This window comes from Rattus norvegicus, chromosome 6, assembly GCF_036323735.1.
Source record: "Rattus norvegicus strain BN/NHsdMcwi chromosome 6, GRCr8, whole genome shotgun sequence".
Classification (NCBI taxonomy): domain Eukaryota; kingdom Metazoa; phylum Chordata; class Mammalia; order Rodentia; family Muridae; genus Rattus; species Rattus norvegicus.
Genome location: NC_086024.1, coordinates 78409465 through 78436609, shown reverse-complemented (window position 1 = coordinate 78436609; position 27145 = coordinate 78409465). Strand labels below are relative to the sequence as shown.

The following is a 27145-nucleotide window of genomic DNA, read 5'->3' as shown; positions in this document are numbered from 1 at the left end:
TAGAGAGGAAAAACTACACGCCCGAAAGCAGAACACTCTGTCCCCATAACTGACTGAAAGAGAGGAAAACAGGTCTACAGCACTCCTGACACACAGGCTTATAGGACAGTCTAGCCACTGTCAGAAATAGCAGAACAAAGAAACACTAGAGATAATCTGATGGCGAGAGGCAAGCGCAGGAACCCAAGTAACAGAAACCAAGACTACATGGCATCATCGGAGCCCAATTCTCCCACCAAAACAATCATGGAATATCCAAACACACCAGAAAAGCAAGATCTAGTTTCAAAATCATATTTGATCATGATGCTGGAGGACTTCAAGAAAGACGTGAAGAACTCCCTTAGGGAAACACAGGAAAACATTAATAAACAAGTAGAAGCCTACAGAGAGGAATCGCAAAAATCCCTGAAAGAATCGCAGAAATCCCTGGAAGAATTCCAGGAAAACACAATCAAACAGTTGAAGGAATTAAAAATGGAAATAGAAGCAATCAAGAAAGAACACATGGAAACAACCCTGGATATAGAAAACCAAAAGAAGAGACAAGGAGCTGTAGATACAAGCTTCACCAACAGAATACAAGAGATGGAAGAGAGAATCTCAGGAGCAGAAGATTCCATAGAAATCATTGACTCAACTGTCAAAGATAATGTAAAGCGGAAAAAGCTACTGGTCCAAAACATACAGGAAATCCAGGACTCAATGAGAAGATCAAACCTAAGGATAATAGGTATAGAAGAGAGTGAAGACTCCCAGCTCAAAGGACCAGTAAATATCTTCAACAAAATCATAGAAGAAAACTTCCCTAACCTAAAAAAAGAGATACCCATAGGCATACAAGAAGCCTACAGAACTCCAAATAGATTGGACCAGAAAAGAAACACCTCCCGTCACATAATAGTCAAAACACCAAACGCACAAAATAAAGAAAGAATATTAAAAGCAGTAAGGGAAAAAGGTCAAGTAACATATAAAGGCAGACCTATCAGAATCACACCAGACTTCTCGCCAGAAACTATGAAGGCCAGAAGATCCTGGACTGATGTCATACAGACCCTAAGAGAACACAAATGCCAGCCCAGGTTACTGTATCCTGCAAAACTCTCAATTAACATAGATGGAGAAACCAAGATATTCCATGACAAAACCAAATTTACACAATATCTTTCTACAAATCCAGCACTACAAAGGATAATAAATGGTAAAGCCCAACATAAGGAGGCAAGCTATACCCTAGAAGAAGCAAGAAACTAATCGTCTTGGCAACAAAACAAAGAGAATGAAAGCACACAAACATAACCTCACATCCAAATATGAATATAACGGGAAGCAATAATCACTATTCCTTAATATCTCTCAACATCAATGGCCTCAACTCCCCAATAAAAAGACATAGATTAACAAACTGGATACGCAACGAGGACCCTGCATTCTGCTGCCTACAGGAAACACACCTCAGAGACAAAGACAGACATTACCTCAGAGTGAAAGGCTGGAAAACAATTTTCCAAGCAAATGGTCAGAAGAAGCAAGCTGGAGTAGCCATTCTAATATCAAATAAAATCAATTTTCAATTAAAAGTCATCAAAAAAGATAAGGAAGAACACTTCATATTCATCAAAGGAAAAATCCACCAAGATGAACTCTCAATCCTAAATATCTATGCCCCAAATACAAGGGCACCTACATATGTAAAAGAAACCTTACTAAAGCTCAAAACACACATTGCACCTCACACAATAATAGTGGGAGATTTCAACACCCCACTCTCATCAATGGACAGATCATGGAAACAGAAATTAAACAGAGATGTAGACAGACTAAGAGAAGTCATGAGCCAAATGGACTTAACGGATATTTATAGAACATTCTATCCTAAAGCAAAAGGATATACCTTCTTCTCAGCTCCTCATGGTACTTTCTCCAAAATTGACCATATAATTGGTCAAAAAACGGGCCTCAACAGGTACAGAAAGATAGAGATAATCCCATGCGTGCTATCGGACCACCACAGCCTAAAACTGGTCTTCAATAACAATCAAGGAAGAATGCCCACATATACATGGAAATTGAACAATGCTCTACTCAATGATAACCTGGTCAAGGAAGAAATAAAGAAAGAAATTAAAAACTTTTTAGAATTTAATGAAAATGAAGGTACAACATACCCAAACTTATGGGACACAATGAAAGCTGTGCTAAGAGTAAAACTCATAGCGCTGAGTGCCTGCAGAAAGAAACAGGAAAGAGCATATGTCAGCAGCTTGACAGCACACCTAAAAGCTCTAGAACAAAAAGAAGCAAATACACCCAGGAGGAGTAGAAGGCAGGAAATAATCAAACTCAGAGCGGAAATCAACCAAGTAGAAACAAAAAGGACCATAGAAAGAATCAACAGAACCAAAAGTTGGTTCTTTGAGAAAATCAACAAGATAGATAAACCCTTAGCCAGACTAACGAGAGGACACAGAGAATGCGTCCAAATTAACAAAATCAGAAATGAAAAGGGAGACATAACAACAGATTCAGAGGGAATTCAAAAAATCATCAGATCTTACTATAAAAACCTATATTCAACAAAACTTGAAAATCTTCAGGAAATGGACAATTTCCTAGACAGATACCAGGTACCGAAGTTAAATCAGTAACAGATAAACCAGTTAAACAACCCCATAACTCCTAAGGAAATAGAAGCAGTCATTAAAGGTCTCCCAACCAAAAAGAGCCCAGGTCCAGACGGGTTTAGTGCAGAATTCTATCAAACCTTCATAGAAGACCTCATACCAATATTATCCAAACTATTCCACAAAATTGAAACAGATGGATCACTACCGAATTCCTTCTACGAAGCCACAATTACTCTTATACCTAAACCACACAAAGACCCAACAAAGAAAGAGAACTTCAGACCAATTTCCCTTATGAATAGCGACGCAAAAATACTCAACAAAATTCTGGCAAACCGAATCCAAGAGCACATCAAAACAATCATCCACCATGACCAAGTAGGCTTCATCCCAGGCATGCAGGGATGGTTTAATATACGGAAAACCATCAACGTGATCCATTATATAAACAAACTGAAAGAACAAAACCACATGATCATTTCATTAGACGCTGAGAAAGCATTTGACAAAATTCAACACCCCTTCATGATAAAAGTCCTGGAAAGAATAGGAATTCAAGGCCCATACCTGAACATAGTAAAAGCCATATACAGCAAACCAGTTGCTAACATTAAACTAAATGGAGAGAAACTTGAAGCAATCCCACTAAAATCAGGGACTAGACAAGGCTGCCCACTCTCTCCCTACTTATTCAATATAGTTCTTGAAGTTCTAGCCAGAGCAATCAGACAACAAAACGGAGGTCAAGGGGATACAGATTGGAAAAGAAGAAGTCAAAATATCACTATTTGCAGATGATATGATAGTATATTTAAGTGATCCCAAAAGTTCCACCAGAGAACTACTAAAGCTGATAAACAACTTCAGCAAAGTGGCTGGGTATAAAATTAACTCAAATAAATCAGTTGCCTTCCTCTATACAAAAGAGAAACAAGCCGAGAAAGAAATTAGGGAAACGACACCCTTCATAACAGACCCAAATAATATAAAGTACCTCGGTGTGACTTTAACAAAGCAAGTAAAAGATCTGTACAATAAGAACTTCAAGATACTGAAGAAGGAAATTGAAGAAGACCTCAGAAGATGGAAAGATCTCCCATGCTCATGGATTGGCAGGATTAATATAGTAAAAATGGCCATTTTACCAAAAGCAATCTACAGATTCAATGCAATCCCCATCAAAATACCAATCCAATTCTTCAAAGAGTTAGACAGAACAATTTGCAAATTCATCTGGAATAACAAAAAACCCAGGATAGCTAAAGCTATCCTCAACAATAAAAGGACTTCAGGGGGAATCACTATCCCTGAACTCAAGCAGTATTACAGAGCAATAGTGATAAAAACTGCATGGTATTGGTACAGAGACAGACAGATAGACCAATGGAATAGAATTGAAGACCCAGAAATGAACCCACACACCTATGGTCACTTGATTTTTGACAAAGGAGCCAAAACCATCCAATGGAAAAAAGATAGCATTTTCAGCAAATGGTGCTGGTTCAACTGGAGGTCAACATGTAGAAGAATGCAGATCGATCCATGCTTATCACCCTGTACAAAGCTTAAGTCCAAGTGGATCAAGGACCTCCACATCAAACCAGACACACTCAAACTAATAGAAGAAAAACTAGGGAAGCACCTGGAACACATGGGCACTGGAAAAAATTTCCTAAACAAAACACCAATGGCTTACGCTCTAAGATCAAGAATCGACAAATGGGATCTCATAAAACTGCAAAGCTTCTGTAAGGCAAAGGACACTGTGGTTAGGACAAAACGGCAACCAACAGATTGGGAAAAGATCTTTACCAATCCTACAACAGATAGAGGCCTTATATCCAAAATATACAAAGAACTCAAGAAGTTAGACCGCAGGGAAACAAATAACCCTATTACAAAATGGGGTTCAGAGCTAAACAAAGAATTCACAGCTGAGGAATGCCGAATGGCTGAGAAACACCTAAAGAAATGTTCAACATCTTTAGTCATAAGGGAAATGCAAATCAAAACAACCCTGAGATTTCACCTCACACCAGTGAGAATGGCTAAGATCAAAAACTCAGGGGACAACAGATGCTGGCGAGGATGTGGAGAAAGAGGAACACTCCTCCATTGTTGGTGGGATTGCAAACTAGTACAACCATTCTGGAAATCAGTCTGGAGGATCCTCAGAAAATTGGACATTGAACTGCCTGAGGATCCAGCTATACCTCTCTTGGGCATATACCCAAAAGATGCCCCAACATATAAAAAAGACACGTGCTCCACTATGTTCATTGCAGCCTTATTTATAATAGCCAGAAGCTGGAAAGAACCCAGATGCCCTTCAACAGAGGAATGGATACAGAAAATGTGGTACATCTACACAATGGAATATTACTCAGCTATCAAAAACAACGACTTTATGAAATTCGTAGGCAAATGGTTGGAACTGGAAAACATCATCCTGAGTGAGCTAACCCAAACAGAAAGACATACATGGTATGCACTCATTGATAAGTGGCTATTAGCCCAAATGCTTGAATTACCCTAGATGCCTAGAACAAATGAAACTCAAGACGGATGATCAAAATGTGAATGCTTCACTCCTTCTTTAAAAGGGGAACAAGAATACCCTTGGCAGGGAAGAGAGAGGCAAAGATTAAAACAGAGACTGAAGGAACACCCATTCAGAGCCTGCCCCACATGTGGCCCATACATATACAGCCACCCAATTAGACAAGATGGATGAAGCAAAGAAGTGCAGACCGACAGGAGCCGGATGTAGATCGCTCCTGAGAGACACAGCCAGAATACAGCAAATACAGAGGCGAATGCCAGCAGCAAACCACTGAACTGAGAATAGGACCCCCGTTGAAGGAATCAGAGAAAGAACTGGAAGAGCTTGAAGGGGCTCGAGACCCCATATGTACAACAATGCCAAGCAACCAGAGCTTCCAGGGACTAAGCCACTACCTAAAGACTATACATGGACTGACCCTGGACTCTGACCTCATAGGTAGCAATGAATATCCTAGTAAGAGCACCAGTGGAAGGGGAAGCCCTGGGTCCTGCTAAGACTGAACCCCCAGTGAACTAGACTGTTGGGGGGAGGGCGGCAATGGGGGGAGGGTTGGGAGGGGAACACCCATAAGGAAGGGGAGGGGGGAGGGGGATGTTTGCCCGGATACCGGGAAAGGGAATAACACTCGAAATGTATATAAGAAATACTCAAGTTAATAAAAAAAAAAAAAGCAGCTTTTAATCTCTAAGTCTCTGATCTGAAAAAAAAAAAAGAAAGAAGGGGGGCGGGGTGAGTAAAAACCCAAGAAGGAAGAATGTATCAGATAAACAATACCAAGTCTAACTTGCTAAATAATTAAATAGTAGATCTAAGGCCAGGCTGAGTGGCACATTCACACAGTTGGACACCAAGGCGGGAGGATTCTGAATTTGAGATCCAACTGAGTTATACAGTGAGATCCTATCTTAAAAAACAAAACGCACAAAATTTAAAAAAAAAAAAAAAAAGGGACTAGGAGAAAAAAAAGGGGGAGATGGAAGAGATAAGGCACGAGGTAGAAGCCCCAGGGATGTCCCGGGAACACTGTTAGCTCAATGATAAGCTTGAACCTCATCAGTGATTCCCCGGCATGTCTTGCTTGCACAAACAAATGAACGACTAAAAGATCGACCAGGAACTGGAAGGTGAGTCAGTCGGCCTAGCAGTAACTGATGACAGTAAGGGAAATTTTATGTCCCTGTGACCTCTGACAGCGCTGAGATTGGTTTCATTATTCCTGACAAAAATTACTAACTCTCATTACATAACTTGCTCTGCCATAACTAAGTAAATATGCAAGCTAAGCAATACTTTTTTAGCCTCAAAAACATACATCGGTGTGATGAGGAGGTAAGAATTACGAACACAGTGTAGGGAACAGATCTAGGTTTGAATCTTGACTTCGCCACTTACACTGTATAATGTTGGTGAACGAGTGACTTCTCTGAACGCTTCCCTCCGTATAAAGGAAGTTCTTCTTCCAGCCAGCTGCTACTAAATGACACAGCGAAATAAACTGTAGCCTTACAAAGCCTCACATTTGCTTATTTGCTGTATAATTCACAGTATTTGTGGTACCTAGAGAATATCAACTATTCAGGAAATTACAGTGGGTGCTACTCCCTGGAGGAGATTCTAGTTGCATCGAAGGGAAAACAAATACTAAAATAAAAAAATACAAACTGTGAAACAAGAACAGAGTTCTTGTTACAGGATTCAGAAGGAAGGAAGTGAAGACTACAGAAGTCTAGAAAGATACGGGAGCAGAGGTAGAATACAGTTAAAAGGGGGTTAGATGGGCGGGGCTAGGAGGTAGGGAAGAGGAGGGAATACAGGGAGAGAAACTAACAGCTATAAGGAAACCCAATACTGTAGAAGTTTCATGACATACATACATACATACATACATACATACATACATACATACATACATGGAGGGAGTTACCCTATAACAGGGGGAAAACAGAATAGATACCACAGGCTTCTATATAAAAGCCCCAGTAACAAGAAAGGATTACTTTTTTGTGTGTTGCTAGCCAAAGTGGTCCCACAGACCCCCAAACATTACGCTGCTGCTGTTGCTCTCAGTTACCCTCCAAAATGTGTGGTAAGACCCTACTGTAGAAGAGAGCACTTACTTGAGCCGTAAGCATGGAGAAACCAAGGGGGTGCTGACCTGAGCTCTCTATTGGCTTTCATGGAGGTGGAAGGAAGTATGCACGTTACTGGATGAAGAAACAATCACTAATTTCCCTCAACTCTGAACCCTTCAAACTGCAGTAACAACCTGCCTTGTGAGATATGCCTGCTTGTAGAATAGTGACATAAATGTCATGGGACTAGTCAATCACTTTCTGGTTGGATTTAAGGCCAACTCCATGAGATGGAGCCCAGAGATAGAATCGTTAAGGAGACCAAGGACCAGAGGCTAAACGGTCATACACCCTAGGGAACAGCCCTTTACTATAGAATTCGGCTAATGGACACAGTACTAGTGTGACTTCTAATGACTTATTCTATGCACACAGACTAGTGTATCTCAAAGCCATCCTTAAGGTTCTTTCTGTATTTGTCAACTATCACAGAAGCCTGTACCAGGTCAGCTCTCAGAGAACAGGAGGCTTCAGAGTGCTCATCTCATTCCCCTCCCCTCAAACCTCAGGGATCTTTGTGGGAGAGGGGGTGGAAAGGCTGTAGGGGTCACAGGTGATGCACGGCTATAACTGCTTCCAGACACAGAAGAGGCAGCTGCACATCTGAACTCACAATGACAGCACACACAAGACCCTCGCAATTTCATTTGAATGAGGCCCCACCTTAGTGAGGAGATTCTAGCACTTGGTAGCTGTTGGGAGAAGGGTCAGTTTTCTTCAATTGTATGATACCTGGTTCACAGATCCCACACCCAAAAGTAGCTGGGCAACATAAATTGGATTTCATGGTGGAATGGATCTGTTCAAAATACACTGTGTGAATTTCTCAAATAATTAATAAAAATATTAGTTTTTTAAAAGTCAAGAAAGAAGACAGAAAAGGCACTTAAAAAAGCCTCAAGGATTTGGAGATAAGAACACATTTGGGGAAGTGGGTGGGACACTAAGAAGTAGCCCAGAGCTGGTAGGTACTGGCTGAAGCAGGTGTTTAGGGAGGAGAGGTGAGAGTCAGGGGCTGAAACACAGGCTGTGGCTAAACTAGGAAAAGCCACCTTTAGCACAGGTTTGGGAACTGCAGAAGATTTTAGACAAAGGATGATACGATTAAGTCAGTGTTCTGAAAGACCAATCTAGAAATAGGGAGAAGCGGATGTTAGAAGGGAAGCGTACACACGAGTGAGACAGGAAGAAGTGTGCAAACTGAGCTGACACTACAGGCCTGGATGGAATTAGTGTAAGTGAACAGGAGAGACAAAAGTGAGAAAAGATGTAAAAATCACACCAGTGACACATTAGATGCCAAAGTCAAGGATTAGGAAGGAGACAAAATCAGCTTTAATCATTTGGGTCGGGGAGGCAGATAAGGAAGAAATAACAAAGGAGGCTTGAGAGCTACAAAGGGGAAGCATTTACAAAGCACTTGGCTTGCTTGCTTGGTTGTCTGTTTGTTTTGAGTCTTAGCATCACTGAGTTCGGCCTAGATCTCCCATGGAGACCCTTGAAATCACAGAGATCTGCCTTACAAAGCTAGGATTAAAGTCACATACAGCCATGCCCAGCGAGTTCATTTTTGGACAAGTTGAGTTCATAACTGACTCACTTAAAAATGATTCATAAACACATGGTCACGGTTACCTTACGTTTAAGATGGGATCAGGGCAGTAACAAGCTCAACGGGTAGGGGCGACTGCTGACAATTCAGACAACCAGAATTCAATCCCTGGGACCCCCTTGGTAAAAAGACGGAAAGGACGCCTGAAACTTGTTCTCTGACTCCATACCTGCACCTGTGTGTGTGCTCAAGCAGGAGCACATGTGAGCAGGCGCTCGTTTACACACCATTAAATACATGCAATTAAAAGCTCCATCCCGGGGCTGGGGATTTAGCTCAGTGGTAGAGCGCTTACCTAGGAAGCGCAAGGCCCTGGGTTCGGTCCCCAGCTCCGAAAAAAAGAACCAAAAAAAAAAAAAAAAAAAAAAAAAAAAAAAAAGCTCCATCCCGATACAACAGAAATAAACTTAAATTTGGACCTAAACATTGTCTACAGTTTTAATGACCACACAGCTGACAGGGAGGTCCCATCAACAGCTCTGCAAACAGAGGCTCCAGAGGTCACCTCTGGCCATTCTGGCACTCAATGACTACCAACTACGTGAAGTCTCTCTGACAGCGGCCGTGGATGTCAAAATCAAAATGGCAAGTGACTTGGGAAGAAACCGTCATAATTTTCTGCCGGCAAAAGCCCGGTCTATGTTTAGAGGCAGCAAGGGCTCCTAAATATATTTTGTGGGGATTTTTCTCCTTCTTAGAATAGAAAAAGATACATTCCTTTCTTACTAGGCAAGGGCAGTACCAGAGCCTGTTTATTTACCTAGGGTCAGCCTCTCTAGTCCAAGCTGGCCTTGACCTCGTCACCCTCCTGCCTTCACCTTCACAGCTGCATGCAGAGATTAGAGCAGCATGCTACCCATCCCAGCATCCAGAAAATATTTTTGGAAAAATGAACAAACGTATTCGACCTCAAGATATTGGCAGGGACTGCTGGGAAGGTATTAACTCTGACTAGAACTTTCAACTTCAGTCAGACAGTTCCTGTGTACCATCATACTCAGCTCCTCTGACTGCCCCAGTCACTCTACCTAGGCAGGGCCTTAACACCCCCCTCCCAAAAATATATCCTTGGCAGCTTTTCTCATTTCGAAGACTTAGAAAAATACTCAGCTCAACAAAACACAAGCATCTGGACAACAGGAACCTGCGAAGGAACGTCAGCATTTTTGTTAGCCTGTCAGGATGTGATTGTTCCATTTCTAGGTCCAGAGCAACACACAGCGAGCTACATTACAGCCGTGGGCCGTTAAGTTGCTGGTTGCTGCGACAACCTGTACTATCCGCAGATTCAAATTATCTGCGCACAGCTACGACTGGCATAAATGTAATTCCGGACCGACAGGACAGACCTATTGCTAAACCAGCCACAGAGTCCGGCTTTGCACATTCCTCTCTTGCAATTATAAAATCTCCAAATGAAAAGCCAGGCCCTGGAGCTCGGGGAGTCACATTTCACTTCCCTGCAGCTGCCCCACAGCTCAGGCCCACGCAAGAAGCTGGAGGAAATGCGCCTGGAGACCTGATCAACAAAGGATGGAAATCCCCACACCTCGCACTTCCCAATTAGCACTGTGGAGGGCAGCGGCTCTCAGGCTCCATTTCCCTACAGGGAAGTCTCCCCACCCAGAGCGGTGCTATAGCTCACACCTGCACAAAAGCCAGGGCAGAGCATCTGCTGATTACAGCCATCCAGGCTGCTCACTGGCTAGCACATTCACACGGACAGGTTATTGTTTGTTTGTTTTAAGTTAATAACTTTTGTTAGTCAGAAGCAATGGGATGCAATAGGAAGCCTCTCTAGAGCCTACTCAGAAATGGAATCTCACTTTTTTAAAAACAGAAAAAGGAACAATTTACCACCATACGGTGACATGACACTTTCCCAGGTTTGGGGATGTCTAGGCTGGCCTGGAACTCAGAGATCCACCTGACTCTGCCTCCGGGATTAAAAGCATTTGCAAGCCACACCCAGCAAATTTCAGTATTTTCAAAATATTTGCTTAAAGGAGACTTTCACTCTTCAGTGATGTCCCAAATTGTTTTCATCTCACAGTGAGTATGAGTACACAGTTTTAACTAAGGGGAGATGCTTCAGAGAGATGCTGCTCTGTGAGACACCACTGACGACGCACTGGTTAAAACCTCCTCCAGGACTCTTACCTGCAAGTGCATGTGTATTTGTTTAAGATAGCAGTTCTTCCTCACTTTGTCTCTCTGTGGGGTGTGTGTGTGTGTGTGTGTGTGTGTGTGTGTGTGTGTGGTGTATGGGTGTGCATGTGCATGTACAGGTCAGATGTTTCCAATGGATGTCCTTCTCAATCATTTCCTACTTTATTATTTTAATTTCACTACCCTTATTTATTTATTTAGTGTGTGTGTATGTGTGTGTGTGTGTGTGTGTTCACATGCTTCAATATCATGGTACATGTATGTATAGGGGTGAGAGGACAAGTTTTGGGAGATGGCTTTCTCTAACCATATACGTCCTAGAGATTAAACCCAACTACCTTGGTCTTTGAGACAGGGTCTGTCACTGAGTCTGGAGCTCTCAGGCTCAGCAAGGTCCTGAGTTCAATTCCCAGCTACAACATGGTGGCTCACAACCATCTGTAACAGGATCTGATGCCCTCTTCTGGTGTGTCTGAAGACAGTGACAGTGTACTCACATACATAAAATAAATAAAAATCTTAAAAAAATTTTTTTGTAATGGCAATCTAAATCATAATACAAGAGACAGAATTATAAACCCCACACAAGCCTGTAAACTAATTTGACCTGAGAACACAGGCCAATTTTGTGTCATATGTAACCCCATCTACTCCCTCCCTATTTTCAGGTTGTTTTCTTTATTTACTCTTTTTTTTTTGAAACAAGGTCATATAGCCTAGGCTGGCCTTAGACTCACTATGTAGCCCAGGCTGCCCTTCAACCCGTGATCAATCTTCCCACCTTAGCCTTTTGTGTGCTAGGAGTATACCTGTAAACACAGTACCCTACTCAGAGTCTTCCTTCCTTCCTTTCTCTCTCTTTCTCTTCCTTTCTTCCAGCTACTCAAATTCTTAATTCTCCTATTTCATCTCTTCGAGTCCTGCAGAATAATCATCTACAGCTAAAGCTATGCCCGAGGCCTCACATCCTCTGCTCAGTGTGTAACAACCTCACATTTCTACCTTTAGACACTGAGGGAAGGCCAGAAGGTTCTCAACAGAGCCTCGTACAGCTGAGACATCAGTAAGGATCAGATGTGCTTTTCTTGCCTTGCACCCTGACAGTACAGCATTCAGACTGCAGTCGCACACCCAAATCAAAGCCTTGGAGCTCCACCTTCAACTCTGCCTTAGCTTCCTCTTACTAGATAAAGTAGCTTCCTGGCAACAGGAAATCGTAACCTCAAGAGCTCCAAAGGGACCCTGCAGCCACCTGGTCCAATCTTCCCTATTTAAAGACCAGAAGACAGCTACAGTGTACTTATATATAATAAATAAAAAATCTTTAAAGACCAGGAAGGAAGCAGAGATGAGAAGCGCAGTAACTTTTTGATTGATTACAGAGGATCTAGGGGTTGGAGAGAGGGTTGTGTCATTAAAGGCTCTCCCAGAAGACCCGAGTTTGCTTCTGAACACCACCTATAACTCCAGCACCAAGGGACCAACACCTCTGGCCACTGCTGACACCTGTACCCATGTACACATTCCCACAAACACATTATTTAAATTTTTTAAAATTTGTTAAATAAGCTGATATTTCCAAAATGCTAAAGTTCTCCTTTATTTACTCATTTACTTGTTCATTTGTTCCTTCATTCATTCATTCATGTTTTTAAGACAGGATCTCATGTAGAACAACCTGGCTTTGAATTCAGTATGTAGCAAAGGATGACCTTGAACTCCTGATTTTCCTGCCTTTACTTCCAAAGTGCTAGGATTCCAAAGTGCATGAGCCACCAGACTCTTTATTAAATTTTAATCTCTGGGCTGGAGAGATGGCTCAGCCGTTAAAGGCTAGGCTCACAACCAAAAATATAAATTTTAATCTCTTAAAGCAAAGATAATCCAATGTGGAAATTGCCAGAAATACAGTGCATACTTAACATTTATTAAATAAGAAAATATCTTATTAAATTTTTTAGTACTGCAGTAATACCCAAAAATGACTTTATCCCTTGGTTTTTCACATTTCCCCTCACATGTGCCTTCCAATCCAGCACCCATGTCAGCTCTGTCCTAAAACATTCTCCATATCTAAAAATCTCCGGTGTAACTCTACAAGAGCCATTGATCACACTCCTGACCTCATGAACAACATTCATGGATGCATTAAAAGGAAAGTATAAAAAGCATATTGTTTCAAATCGAATCTCATAAAAGAGGTTGGACTCTAGTTGGTAAACTCCAGTAAAAGGGGGCTGGGAAGTGGCCCAGCAGTTCAGAGCGCTAGCTGTTGTCTGGGGAACCATGGGTCTACCTTTAGGTTTTCAGTTGTGAGTTGAGGGAGAAAGTGGACAAGATTCAGGAAATGACTGTCACAGGGGCACTGCACAAAATGTCCCCTGGTTATTAAAAATTAGTCATTCGTACATGAGCATCATAAGTAAGCACATAAGCTTCCTGATCTCACTGTTTACCATGTTTTTCTTTAAAAAAATATCTGGGAACCCCATGATTTAACTTAGAAATAGCAAGATCTTCAAACTCAAAAGACAAAGTTTTGGAGAGTGATAAAGTGTTCAATTTAGAGCACCTACAATGTCCATCTACCACTCAAACCACAGCTGGGATTCCTGCCCTGTAACTTAAAACAATTAAAAAGCACCCTTAACCCTCGTGTAGAAGAACGAGTGTGGTGGTGCACACTTTTAATCCTAACGCTAGAAGGCAGGGGCTGTCAGATCTCTGTGAGTTCAAGGCCAACACGGTCTACATAAGAGTTTCAGGCCAGCCAGGGCTGGCTGTCAACTCTCTCATCAAAATGATATTTGCAGAAAAAAAAAAAAGAAGAAAGAAAAAAGAAAAGAAAACATAATATTTGGTGCTTTTGGTGTGGCAGGATATTTAATCACACTGTGGCGACCCTGAGATTGTGTTATTTACTGGAAAAAATCCATTTTCAGTTGTAGTGTGGCTTAGCCTTAGCACTTTAATCCAAGAGGTTTATCTTAAATATTGTAAAGAGGGATAAAGAAAGTAAGCCATAGGTCAAGAGGCAGAGCAAGCAACCAGTTGACAGGAAGTGAACATAAAATAGAGACTAAAAAGGAGTCGGAAGGACAGAGACACACAGGAAGTAGAAGGGAGGGACATTCAGTTTGAAGGTTTTTGAGAGGCACGAGAGAGGGGAAATTCCTTCTGGGACAGTGGCTGAGGAGGAAAGTCAGCTGAACGTTTGCTCTGCCTCTCTGAACTAGCAGGTCTTCACCCTAGCATGTGGCTCCCAAGTCTTCACTGGTAAAATTGAATGACTGAGATTTTGTTAAAAACAAACAAACAAAAACCAACACAGAGGACGAGTTCAGCTCCTAGCATCCATGAGATGGCTCAAAACCTCCTGGAGCTCCATTTTCAGGCGATCTGACACCATCTTCTATGTTCTGCAGGCATCAGGCATGCAAGTGGTTCACAGATATATATGCAAGCAAAACACTCGTGTACATTAACAAACAATAAAGGCGATACTTGGAAGCATAGAAACCCGCATCTCCTGAACGGCCAAATTGAAAGCCAAAAAGCGGTGGCCCAAGCTGGCACAGCGGAGAAAACCTGTAACGCCAGCATCACAAGGCTCAAGCAAGACAAAGGTGAGTTCAAGGCCGGCTTGCACTACATTGTGAATCTGAAGCTAACACAAGCAGGGACAACTTATCTTAAACAACCGTCAAGAGAAAATGTAAAATCATGCAGCTTCACCCCACCCCCTCCACACCTCTGCATTTTATAATTCCTCAAGACTTTATAATTCCCAAGATAGCACCAATACCCATGAGGAATGCCCTGAGGAGAAACAATACAGACCACTACAGGCCATCATCAAATTCTGGCTACTCAGGAGCACAACATTTTGACAAGGTCACATCGCACTGAACAGACTGGGAATAAATAAACTCCATGACACCGAGGAAGCCAAGGTGAGAGCCCTGGAGAGATTTCTGCTCATCCCACTCCTAACGGAGGCCACGGACACTGCTGACAAACTGGAATTGCGTAAATTAGGTCCAGCTGGCCACTTCTAAGTATAAACTGTTTTGCCATTTTAAAAAGTGGCCCACTCGGGTGTATAATTAAAAAGACTTGCAAAGGAAACTAACGCAGCTCCTTCTCACTGATACTTGTTTTTTTGTTGAACAAATTTCCATAAAATGTGCCCATGTAATGGCTGTAATTTTAAGGACTATTAAGAGTACGTCTCTAAAGCAGAAGCATCACTAGCTAGAGCCCTACATAAAACCACCCTCAGGTTCTCAGTCTGTGCGTGTCTTTATGAATGTGTATGCCTGTGTGGGGTGCACGTGTACATGTATGCAAGTGCCTGACTGTATTCGTGCAGAGGCCAGAACTGAAGTATGGGTTTTTCCCTCTATTGCTTTCCAACTTCCTCTGTGAGGAAACCTGGAGTTTCCTCTATGCTAGCTAGCCATCCAGCCTCCAGAATCTTCCTGTCTCTGCCTGTCCTAGCACTGAAGTTAACAACACTGCCACACCTGACTTTTACGTGGCTCTGAACTGGGGTACTGAACTCAGATCCTCATGCTTGGAAAGCAAATACTTTACCTGATACTCCAAAGTATTTCTAAATGTGTAGAGAAAGCATAATTTTACAAAGGAACACACACACACACATTCACACACACACACACACACACACACACACACACACACACACACACACACACACTTAGGTGTTTTGAGACAAGGTTTCTCCAGGTAGCCCCGTTCTGGACTTGCTTTGTAGACCAGGCTAGCCTTGAACTCACAGAGATCCACCTGCCGGTCTCCCAAGTGCTGAAATTAAAGGAGTGCTTCACCATCACTTAGCTAGGAATATGTTTGTACTTTACAGGATAAATACTTGCTAGAATTATTGTCAAATTAACCTGATTGCAAGGGGGAAGGGTGGGGCATGACCAGACAATCTTACTGAAGGGGTCCATCTTACCATCTCTCTACTTTTACACATGGACATTTCCCTTAATAAAAATTATGGACGTTTGTTTGGTTGGTTGTCTGTCTGTCTTGGGGACAGTCTTGTATGTCTCAAGCTGGCTTTGTACTCACTATGTAGGCAAGGATGAGCGTGAGTTTCTGATGCTCCTGTTTCTACTTACTGGGACTGCAGGTGTGTGCGACCACGTCAGGTTTATAAAGGACTGGGGACTAAACCCACTTTACCAACCAGCTCATTTTCCAACCCTAAAGAACTGAATTCTTACGTGAGTGAAATTTCTAAATAAAAAAAAAAAACAAAAAACACCTAATTTTTGTTGTTCTTTTTGTTAAGAATACCAATACCCCGTAACTAAAAAAAAAAAAAAAAAAAAAAAGCAGTCACCTCTCCGTTTGAGAAACTTGCAAATCTTTTAACAGGATTGACTTGCCCAATAATCTGGAATTATGCGGTACTCTATTGCCACCTGGTGGCCATATAAGAACTGCAAATGAATGTTTAAAACAGGAAGTATGGCTGATGGCTCACACTTCAAAATCCTGGCAGTTGGAGAGGTGAGGCTAGTACCTTGTCACAAGTTCAAGGACAGTCTGGGCTAAGAGTTAATATTAGGCAGCCTGAGCTAAAAACTAAATTTGTGCCCAGTGAAGTGGTGCACACCTTCAATTGCAGCAACTGGGGGTTGGGAGGGAATGGTGAATCTGTGGGTTCGAAGCTAGCCTTGTCTACATACTGAGTTCCAGGACAGCCAAGGCTATGCAGAGAACTTGTCTCAAAACAAACAAACAAACAAACATAAACAAGCAAACAAACAAACCCAACTTGGGGTTGGGGTAGGGTGGTAAATGCCTTTAATCCCAGAACTAGGGAGGCAGAGACAAGCAGATCTCTGGATTCAGGGCCAGCCTCGGTCTACATGGTGAGTTCCAGGACATTCAGAGCTGCATAGGAAAATCTTGCCTGTTGCTTGGATGGATAAATATATAAGCAAATTAATACAACAACAATAAACAAACAAAACAATACTGCTTCTGTCTTAAAATTAATTAAAAACAGAAAAACTAACAAGTTGCCTTTGCTGCTCTTATATCTTTAGAGATGTTTTCTCTCTCCCACAGAAAAGCTGCTACGCAGTAAGGTTCGTCAAACTCTCATACTACGAGCGATGGTTCCAGCCCCAGCTGCACTTGAAAATCACCTGGGAGCTCTGGAAAACCAACCCAGAGTCTCCAAGCCAGAGGGTTAAATTAGGATAGTTAGGACAGGGAGGAAAAGGAGGCGAGGGTACAGTGTTCAGGAGTGGACAGTGTCTGAAGCTGGAACAGAAGTCCCGGAGGGCTCTTCCCTGGAGCCTTCAGATGCAACGCGGCAATACCTTGATTTCACATTTCTAGCATCCAGTCTGTGAGACGATTATCTCTGTCATTTTAAGTCATCAATAAAAGTCATTGGGCAGTTGTGGAAAACTTATACAAAAGCATAAATAATGTAATTTTTATTTTATGTATTATCAGTGTGTGTGTGTGTGTGTGTGTGTGTGTGTGTGTGTGTATCTGTGTGTGTGCACATGCACTCATGCATGTACATGAACGAGTGCAGGCAGATGCATGCCACATACGGGTGTGAAACCGGAGGACAACTTTCAGAATTTGGTTTCTCCTTCCACTGTGGTTTTAGGTCTTGGACTCGGGTTGTCTGGCTTGCACGGCAAGCACATATACCAAAACTCACCTAGCTAAACACTTCATGTGAAGTTTCTTCTATGCCAAACATACCCCAGTAAAGTTATGCTTAAAAGATAAAAATCTGGAGCTGGAGAGATGGCTCATCAGATAAGAGAGCATCCACAACAGCCTGCACTTCAGCTCCAGGGGATGGATGCCCTCTTCTGTCATCTGTGGGCCCAGCAGTCACAAACGCACAACACCCCAGCTCTACCACACCCAGACATACAAGTAAGCAGAAATAAAACCTTCCCTCCTACGTGTTTCCCCATCGATCCCCACCATGTTCTAACTGAACCTACTACTCTACTCTTCCATCTCTGGATGAGCTCAGGCATTCTTAGGATTGAGTTTATTCTTGGGGATGGCACCCCAAAACCTCCAATATTAACTCTCCTCTCAAAGCTCGACCCAAGTGCTCATCTTTTCCGAGCACTAAAACTCAGTACAGAAAGTAAAGTATCATCTTGTCCTGTCACTCCAGAGGGAGGGGAAGAAGATAAGTAAGAGTCACCCATCCCGGGACCCACTTCGGACTTTGCACATCCTTCTACCTTCTTTCCTAGACACTGTAAACAAACCAAACACAGGGCTGTCCCCGAAGAGGCCCCCAAAGCACAGCAGCGCCTTAGACACCCTGACCAAGCAGCTCTTTCCTCATTTAGGCTGGAGCGCCCAGAAGCCCCTGCCTTGCTTCTGGTATTTCAATCTTATCCCTATCAACTCCTCCTGTACAGACAGCAAGCACAGGACAGACCACGGACACTGAGGCCTTCTCTTCCCACTGCTCCTTGAGCTCATGACTTGTTCTCTCCTTCCTTCCACTGAGATCTCTGATACTCACCTGTATCACAGGTTGGCATAGGATTTTTATAAAGGCTCGAATGGTAAATATGTCAGCTCTGCAGGCCTCATGGTCTTATGGTTCCTACTCGATTCTTCAGGACAAACACGGCTGCAAGTAGTACTAAATAAATGAATGTGTCCGTGTTCCAACGAATTTTTATCTACAGAAACAAAGAGCAGGCCAATCTGCTCTGTGACCCACAGTTTACTGACCCTCGATCTACATCATTCTACACCTCTTCTTCTTTGCTATGCAGTATTCCAGACACCAGCGTACTGACCAAGAATGTGGTTACCCGACTCAGTTCTCATCCCCAACCCAAGGGGCAAAGCAAAATGCTGGCACATGGCAAGTATTTCATGTGGCTATAATTATCAGACAGGGGGAGGGCCATGTGTGGCCATGTCTTTAAGCCCAGTGCTCAGGAGGCAGAGGCAGGCAGATTTCTATGAGTTCAAGACCAGCCTGGTCTATATAGCAAGTTGAGGTCTCCAAGGGCTACACAGTAATGTTTTTTCATTTGTTTGTCAAAGCAGGGCTTCCCTGTGTAACCCTGGCTGTCCTGGAGCTCTGTAGATCAGACTGGCCTCAAACTCAGAGATCCACCTGCCTCTGCCTCTGCCTCTGCCTCTGCCTCTGCCTCTAGAATGGCAAGATTAAAGGTATGAGTTACCACACCTGGCAGATGTTCTGTCTTAAGAAAGAGACTTTGGAAAGAGGGCAGGCTGACAGAAGGAAGGAAAGATACAGATTATTAAAGAGAACTAGCAGCAGAATGCAATGGTACGGCCCTTGCCTGACATGCAGGATGCCCAGGGTTTAATCCCTAGACCTGGGAACATATGAAAATAAACCTTCATGGACACTCACAGCATCTGTGTATGAGCTGCTGGCCCTCACTGCAGGCTTTAAGGTGATCTGTGTGACCCTACTTGGCTTTTGTCAGCATCTGAACTCCACACATTCTAGAATCCAACTCAAGGCAACACTGATGGAAATCTGATTGCCACCCTCTGCCCTTTAAGCTTGCTCTTCAAGGAGCTCCCGTCCCTCTCCTCTCTCTCTCCAAGTCCACGAGCTCCCAACCACCATTTCCTTGTTAAACTCAGTGTCATTTACCACCCCTCAGCTCTTTCTTTCCTGCAACTGTACCAGACTAGCAAACACTCAGCAAATTCACCGTCTTTTCTGTTCCTACAGCTAGATGGTCTAGGACTTTGCAACAGCTTGCTGAGACAGATCATGTCATTAGTAGCGTGCCCTCAAGCCTCGGCTGGGGCACCGGAGCCATCCTCTGATTCATGGTTTCACAAAGAGCCCAAACTTCCAGGGCTTTAAGTCTTCCCGTTCCCTCAGGCCACCATCATTTTTCTTCCCTTTAAATGAACAATTTGCTTCCTGCACTTCAGCGAACTAGAGGTCTGAACAAAAGCACTAAGTTCTTTATCTCATCTGTCCACTCGACCAACTCATCACCTTTAATTCCTCCCTCTGGGCTCGGAACGAGTTGGTTTCCCGGCTATTCAGCAGAAGTGCTTCAGACCCACTCCTGCCTTGCCTATCCCGCAGAAATTAAATCCCGAATCAATACAGCCATGTGCCCTAACAGCTACTCTTATCCTGGGCTTCCGGACGTTGAAATGCTAGTGTCCGTGTGACGTTGTTGGATTTTGTGACTCTAACGGGATGAGAAGTGCATGCCATACATGAAGTTAAATGAAGGCTCAAGGAATAAAAGCTGCGGCCTCATCCAACACTCATGGTTGCTCGACTGATTGGAACTCCAATGATTACGGAAAGTAAGAATGCTGAAGCCCAGGCAGTTCTCTGGGGCTATATTAAGCCTCTAAATGGTCATTTGCCCCTAACTTCTGTGTGTGACCTAACATCCTTGTGACCATTAGGTAAATACTTTTGGAAACAAACACTTAGCTTCCACCAGCCCAAAGGTTAAGGATGTCATCAGGGTATCTGAAGCCTATAACAGAGATCTCCCTCCCCACTTTGTCATAGCCTGCCGATGTGATATTGCCACCATATAGTTTTTCTAAGTATCTTGACTTATGACTTTGTTTTTGTTCCTACAAAAGTAAAATGAAACTGTCACCACATTGAAACATGGAATTTGGGGTAACTGAATCTACATTCTGGGCCACAGCCACTTGATTTCAGAGTAAACTACAATGCTCCCCTTTAAGATGACAGCCGCATTTGTTTTCATTGACAGTAATTGTTAAATTGGTAGCTATTATTTTTTTAATAGTGCAAGTATTTTTTAATACTACAATAGTATTTTTTAATACTACAAGAGATAGGACGCAAGGGGAAAAGATGCTAATAAAGAACCAAGGAAAAAATTGTCCCCAACACCTATGATTAGAATCAGCTGCTCTGTGAGTTGGGCTAATTAAATACATCAAATCCTTTTGCTATTTGCAGCACTGTCTATAATCTGGAGCTAACAGTATCCAAGGGGAAGATTTCAGTTGAGTTCAAATCAGCACAGAAAAATGAACAACTCTTCCTTCTATTCACTTAGAATAAGTATTTAAAATGAATCCCAGCACTATGGAACCATAGGTAGTGTTAAACCAAAAAACCCAATGAGAGGAGCTCCACAGCTGAGGCAGGAGTACCTTAGGGGGAGTGGGGTAGGGATGAACAGGTGCCAAAAGAGACGGGAACTGGCTTGAGGGGCTCCCACTAGCCAAGTCAGAGAAAATCAACAGAATGATAGCAATAGGTTCTAACACACACACACACACACACGGGGGAGGGAATGAAAGAGTTCTTATGTATTTGGACTAGTGACAAAGATAGAAAGAGAGAAAACATTTCATACAACAAAACGTTAGTTACTAGATGTGGAATGGGGACAAAAGTGCCTTTACAATGTCAAAAAGTAGTGATCATTTCCATGATGCTAAAAACATTGGGTAAAAGGTTACTAGGTAATGTGCTGTCAGCATGGTCTCAGGATGCTACCTCACAGGTTTCTTATTAACCAGAAAGGGGGAAAGGCAGGCAGATTTCTGTAAGTTCGAGGCCAGCCTGATCTACAAAGTGAGTTCCAGGGCAGCCAGAGAGACATAGTGAAACCCTGTCTCACAAAACAAAACAAACAAACAAATAAGAATCTGCTGAAAGAAAACAGTACTCAGAGAAAAAAAGTAAGCACCCAACTGTGGGACAGTAAACCATGTCAGGAAGCTTGGTGGGTCGAGCAGGTTGAGACCTCGGAAACTCACACCTGAGACGGCAGGCACCTCCCTGCTCCCTGCCAAATTCCTGGCCTGGAACATGTGCCACACATAAGGAAACGTGAGGTCACGTAGGCCCAGAACAGAGTGCTCCATGGTAATGAGGTACCTAGAGGCTCTGGGGGCTTAGCCAATAAGCTTCCCTTCCCAGACATTCCTCCCTGCAAAAGGTATTTAATCTTGGGATCACCCTGAGAAGGTGGTACAGTATGCATCCATTTTCCATGATGAACAATCCATAAACAGTTTAGAGCCATGGACTGTCTCCATCATCAAGATTCTCCATGGGGAGCACGGAGGGCGTCTTCGACTACTGAACTACAGCCTAAGCCTCCCACAGAAGGCCTTTCTGTGCCTCCAGCTACAACTGCAGCCAAGCTAAGGACAATCACCACCCCCTCCAGTTAGATGCTGTCCTCAGCCTGCTCCCCTGAAGGCCAGCACCCACCTAGTGGTGGCTCTTGATAAGCACGACCAAGCTCCCCATGTTTCACCTCCCAAGCAGCTGTGCCCTGTAACAGGACCCACACCCAACTTTGAACACTGAAATTATGATTAGATAGAATTAGACTGACTTCAATAGACTGTAATAGACTCGATTACTCTACAAAACTCTCAAATTAATCTATGGAAGACACAATTATAACCATGGGGTAAACCTATCCTACTGCTTGTTTTCGTGAATGGTGTTTTGGTTTTGCAGGGGCAGGGTGGGTGTGTGCAGACTGCGCGTGCTCATGTAAGTACATGTAGAGGCTGGAGAAAAGCCTCTGGAGCCTCCCTTCCTCACTCTCCACTTTGTATCTTGAGGCAGGCCCTCTTACTGAACCTTGGGATCCCTATTTCAGCTGGACTGACTGAGACGGACCAACAAGTCCTCACAATCCTCCTGCCTCCATGCCCTCCCCACACCCAGGCCCAGGAGTCACATGCACCGGTCACCATGTCTGGACTTTACACGAGTGTTAGGCATCTATTTACGTCAGGTCCTTGAGCTGGCACAGCTAGCACTTCACCCACTAAGCCACCCTCCTAGGCCTCATGAATAGTTCTAATGATACACTAAGCCACCCTCCTAGGCCTCATGAATAGTTCTAATGATACAGTCACAGTCAGTCATTTCTACACCATCCACTGCTGTTTTAACTTCAATGAAACTACTGCAAGAGACTGTGGCTCACAGAGCCCCAGATATTTGGCCTTTGGCTTTCACAAGAAAAGAATTGTTGTGCTCCACTCCAGACAAGCAATCTAAGAGCACAGTCGCACCATTAGACTCACCTGAGGTGTCGTCTTCTTGTACTGGTCGCCACCATCAATCACATCTCTCATGATTGTTTCCTTGAGAAATTCATACTCTTCTGGACTCAGATGGATAGACTCTATGGCTCTGCCACAGCTTGAACACTGGCCACTGTAATTGCAAAGCTTTGTATTAAATAATGTAGGATGATGTCATACAGGTGAAGGCAGGTACAAGACAGAACGAGGCCTGTCTTTGGACGAGAAGGGAGGATGAGCAGGAGAAAAGTTTGAGAGAGGAGGAACTGGAACCAGAGGAAGGAGAAGCAGTGGAGAGAACATAGAAGTGAATGTTCTGATTCCTCTCTGCACATTTACAGGTTGTTATGAATATTCTTAAGGGATGGATGTGTACAGGGCTTTGTATGTCTAGATGAGAAAATTATATCTTATCAATTGGATCAGAGGTTATTGTGTTGTGTGTTCTTTCATGTGGCGATTTAAGTTTAAGAGAGTGTGTGGTGGCTAGATGTGCTAGCCCACCATGAAATTGGGATGTGTATGTTTAGCATGGTGGCAACCTGCCTTGGGAACTAGATGGGTAAAGAGATTGTTGCCAGGCTCAGAGAGAAGCAGTGTGATATGGGATGGAGCAAAGCGGGTGAGATGCTTTGCTGACTGAGATGAAGACATCCAACAGACGTCTTGGAGCACTGTGGTGCCAGACCTAGTGCAGGGTAAAAGACAGCATTTTTTTATAATTTTACAGCAACAAAATAATGTCTTAGAAATGTCATTTTTTTCCTAAAATGAGTAATTCCAAGGCACAAGGAAATACCATATATATCATATATATATATATATATAATAAATGACATATATATACATACCTTTATAATCACATTTATTTGATTTTTTTTTGTAAACCTAAAGATATCACCTATCAGTATGCCAGAAAACCCAAAAGAGAGGATCACTAGGCATGTAGATGAAAAACACAAATGTTTTTCTACTAAGGCATTTTGTGTGTGTGTGTGTGTGTGTGTGTGTGTGTGTATGTATGTATGCTTTACACTCTTAGAAGAGTGCTTCAAAAAACAGGGGCCTCAAAAAAACGGCTCAGTGGTAAGGGTGTCTGTGGTTTAGTTGCAGATTGGTTCTAATGTTATTTGTGTTAATTCGGCTCCCAAAATTACATGGGAACTCCCCCAAGCCCCACCCCCCACCCCCAGTCAGTCAGCTTATGAGACACTGAGGGTCCCTGCCTCTGGTTGGTTTTGATTGGTGAAATAAAGTTGCCATCGGCCAATAGCTTGGCAGTGAGAGACTGGCCCACTCTACCCTGATTGGGTCTGGGGTAGCAGAAATGAAATATAAATCTTAGAGGGGTTGGGGATTTAGCTCAGTGGTAGAGCGCTTGCCTAGCAAGCGCAAGGCCCGGGTTCGGTCCCCAGCTCCGAAAAAAAGAAAAAAAAATATATAAATCTTAGAAAGTAATAACTCAAGAATATTGGAGGGGAGAGTCTCTTAGCCGCCATTGAGCTGCTTAGGGAATATTTAAAAATAAGGCTGTGTGTGCGTGTGTGCACACGTGTGTGCGTTCGTGTGTGTGTGTGTGCGTTTGTATGTGTGCACACGTGTGTGTGGGGGTGAGTGCTCGTCTTTCATTCTTGACTCCACACCAACTGGGCGGGTGTAGAGGCAGCACGGACCCGTGAAGGAGTTCAGCGTGGATTTATGTATTACCGCTACAGTGATCAAGCCTGACAGCCTGATTTCAACCCCAGTGATGGACATGGTCGGAGGAGAGAACCAACTTCCTGAAAGCTGTCCACTGACCTTCACACTGAATAAAGCAAAAGTAAATAATAAAGTAAAAGCTTTTTCTTCCTTCCTTCCTTCCTTCCTTCTTTCCTTTCTTCCTTCATTTCTTTTTTCTTTTCTTTCTTTTTTAAAGAAAAAGTCTAGGGCTTTCTCTCCTTCAGCCTTTGTCTTGCTTGTTCATGATGCCAACTGAGGTTGTTAATACAATGAACAAACTGACAGGGCAGGAGCGAAATATTCTGCTGGATTTTTTTTTCCGTTTTAGATGGGGGAATATCACACCACATGGCTGTAAGGTTCCCAACAATTTTCCCAGCTCTGTCATAGTTAGCATCCGACAACTCCAGAACAGCCAATGAGGGCCTGTGTTTACCCCTACTCCCAGCACAGTCAGAGCTCTCCAGAGTATCAGTCACAATGGTATCACACACACCACTGTGGTGACAGGGAAAGATGGCAGGAGTCAGGTGAAACTTTCATAGTAATTCCTAGAATACAACTGGGTCTGCAATCTAGGGGCAAGCGTCTTTAAGGTGTAACACAAACTCAGAGTATCAACAGGAAAAACGTTCTGAGCATTCCAAAGTCTCGGTCACATGACTGCAATCCCAACATTTGGACGGTTAAGGCTTTTTATATGTTTGAAGCAGCCTGGGCTACATGATCAAGACTCTCAAAACAACAACAGAGATGGTCCCCCTCCCCCACAGGAAATTTAATTATAAATTCTTGATTAAACTATTCTTTTTTTTTTTTTTCCCGGAGCTGGGGACCAAACCCAGGGCCTTGCGCTTCCTAGGTAAGCGCTCTACCACTGAGCTAAATCCCCAGCCCCGATTAAACTATTCTTAAGATGCTCTTAAACATTTTTTTTTTAAATCACTCAAAGTGCTCTTCCCCTTTGAAGTATTTTTGGGGGGAAGTGCGTAAGGGGAGAATCTATTGTTGTTTTGATTTTTTAAGACAGGGTTTCTCCTTTCAGGGCTGGCCTCAAACTCACAGATATCTGCCTGATGCCTTCTGAGTGCTGGGATTAGAGTTGTACACCACGTGCTCGCTTCGGCAGCACATATACTAAAAAAGAGTTGTATACCACTTCACACAACCACCACCACTACCTGGCTTTAAGATTTATTTTTTTTATTGTGTGTTTGTGTGAGTGTGTATGGGTATGTGTGTGTGAGTGTGTATGGGTATGTGTGTGTGTGTATGGGTATGTTTGTGCGTATATGAGTATGTGTATGTGTGTGTATGGGTATGTGTGTGTGAGTGTGTATGGAAATGTGTGTGAGTGTGTATGGAAATGTGTGTGAATGTGTATGGGTATGTGTGTGTGAGTGTGTATGGAAATGTGTGTGAGTGTGTATGGAAATGTGTGTGAATGTGTATGGGTATGTGTGTGTGAGTGTGTATGGGTACAGGCAGAGGCCAGAAAAGGTCAGAAGATGCCCTGAAACCAGAATTACAGGCAGTTGTGAGCCACCAGAGTGCTGGGAACTGAACCACACATGTCCTATGGAAGAACAAGACAGCTCTGAACCTCTGTGTCATCTCTCCAGCCCTTTTGATTTTAAAGTCAATGCCATTGGAATGTACTCTACCAGAATCAAACATTAGAGACAAGTAACGGTCTTTACCTTTTCTGAATTGTGGTGAACTGTCCTTTCCATTGTCTTCCAGGAATGCTACACAAAAGATTACAAAACCAAATTATCCACAAGTTAAAAATTCCTGCTGAACCTAACAGACAAACCCTGTCTCAAAAACCAAAAACAGTAACAAGAAAGCCCCAAACTAAACAAAAAAAACAACCCCCACACATACAATTATCCCTATTTCCAAACCCAATTTTCCCCCATCAGTTCTTTTTTTTTGTTTTTGTTGTTGTTGTTTTTTAATGAGTTGTTAAAAAGATGCAGCCTATTCTAACAGGATAAATTTTTTTTTTTTTGCAATACCTTTTTTTTTTTTTTTTTTTTTTTTTTCGGAGCTGGGGACCAAACCCAGGGCCTTGTGCTTGCTAGGCAAGCGCTCTACCACTGAGCTAAATCCCCAGCCCCCAGGATAAATATTTTTAACCATTTCACTTTGAGTTAATGAAGGCTCACAAATGAGCAACACTCCTCATTGAAGAAAACAAAAAGCTGTT

At 42.9% G+C, this 27145-nt stretch overlaps 1 protein-coding gene across 2 annotated transcripts in view; it reads right to left on the bottom strand.

The window, feature by feature from the left end:
• Positions 1-27145, bottom strand: part of Prorp (protein only RNase P catalytic subunit) — a 92742-nt gene that overhangs the window by 60953 nt on the left and 4644 nt on the right. For both annotated transcript variants that reach the window (XM_039111975.2, NM_001106730.2), the window contains exons 2-3: positions 26634-26681; positions 23212-23344 (exon numbers count right to left, since the gene is read on the bottom strand). In XM_039111975.2, the coding sequence (XP_038967903.1) occupies positions 23212-23262 (51 nt within the window). In that variant the 5' untranslated portion in view covers positions 23263-23344; positions 26634-26681. The remainder of the gene's footprint in view (positions 1-23211; positions 23345-26633; positions 26682-27145) is intronic.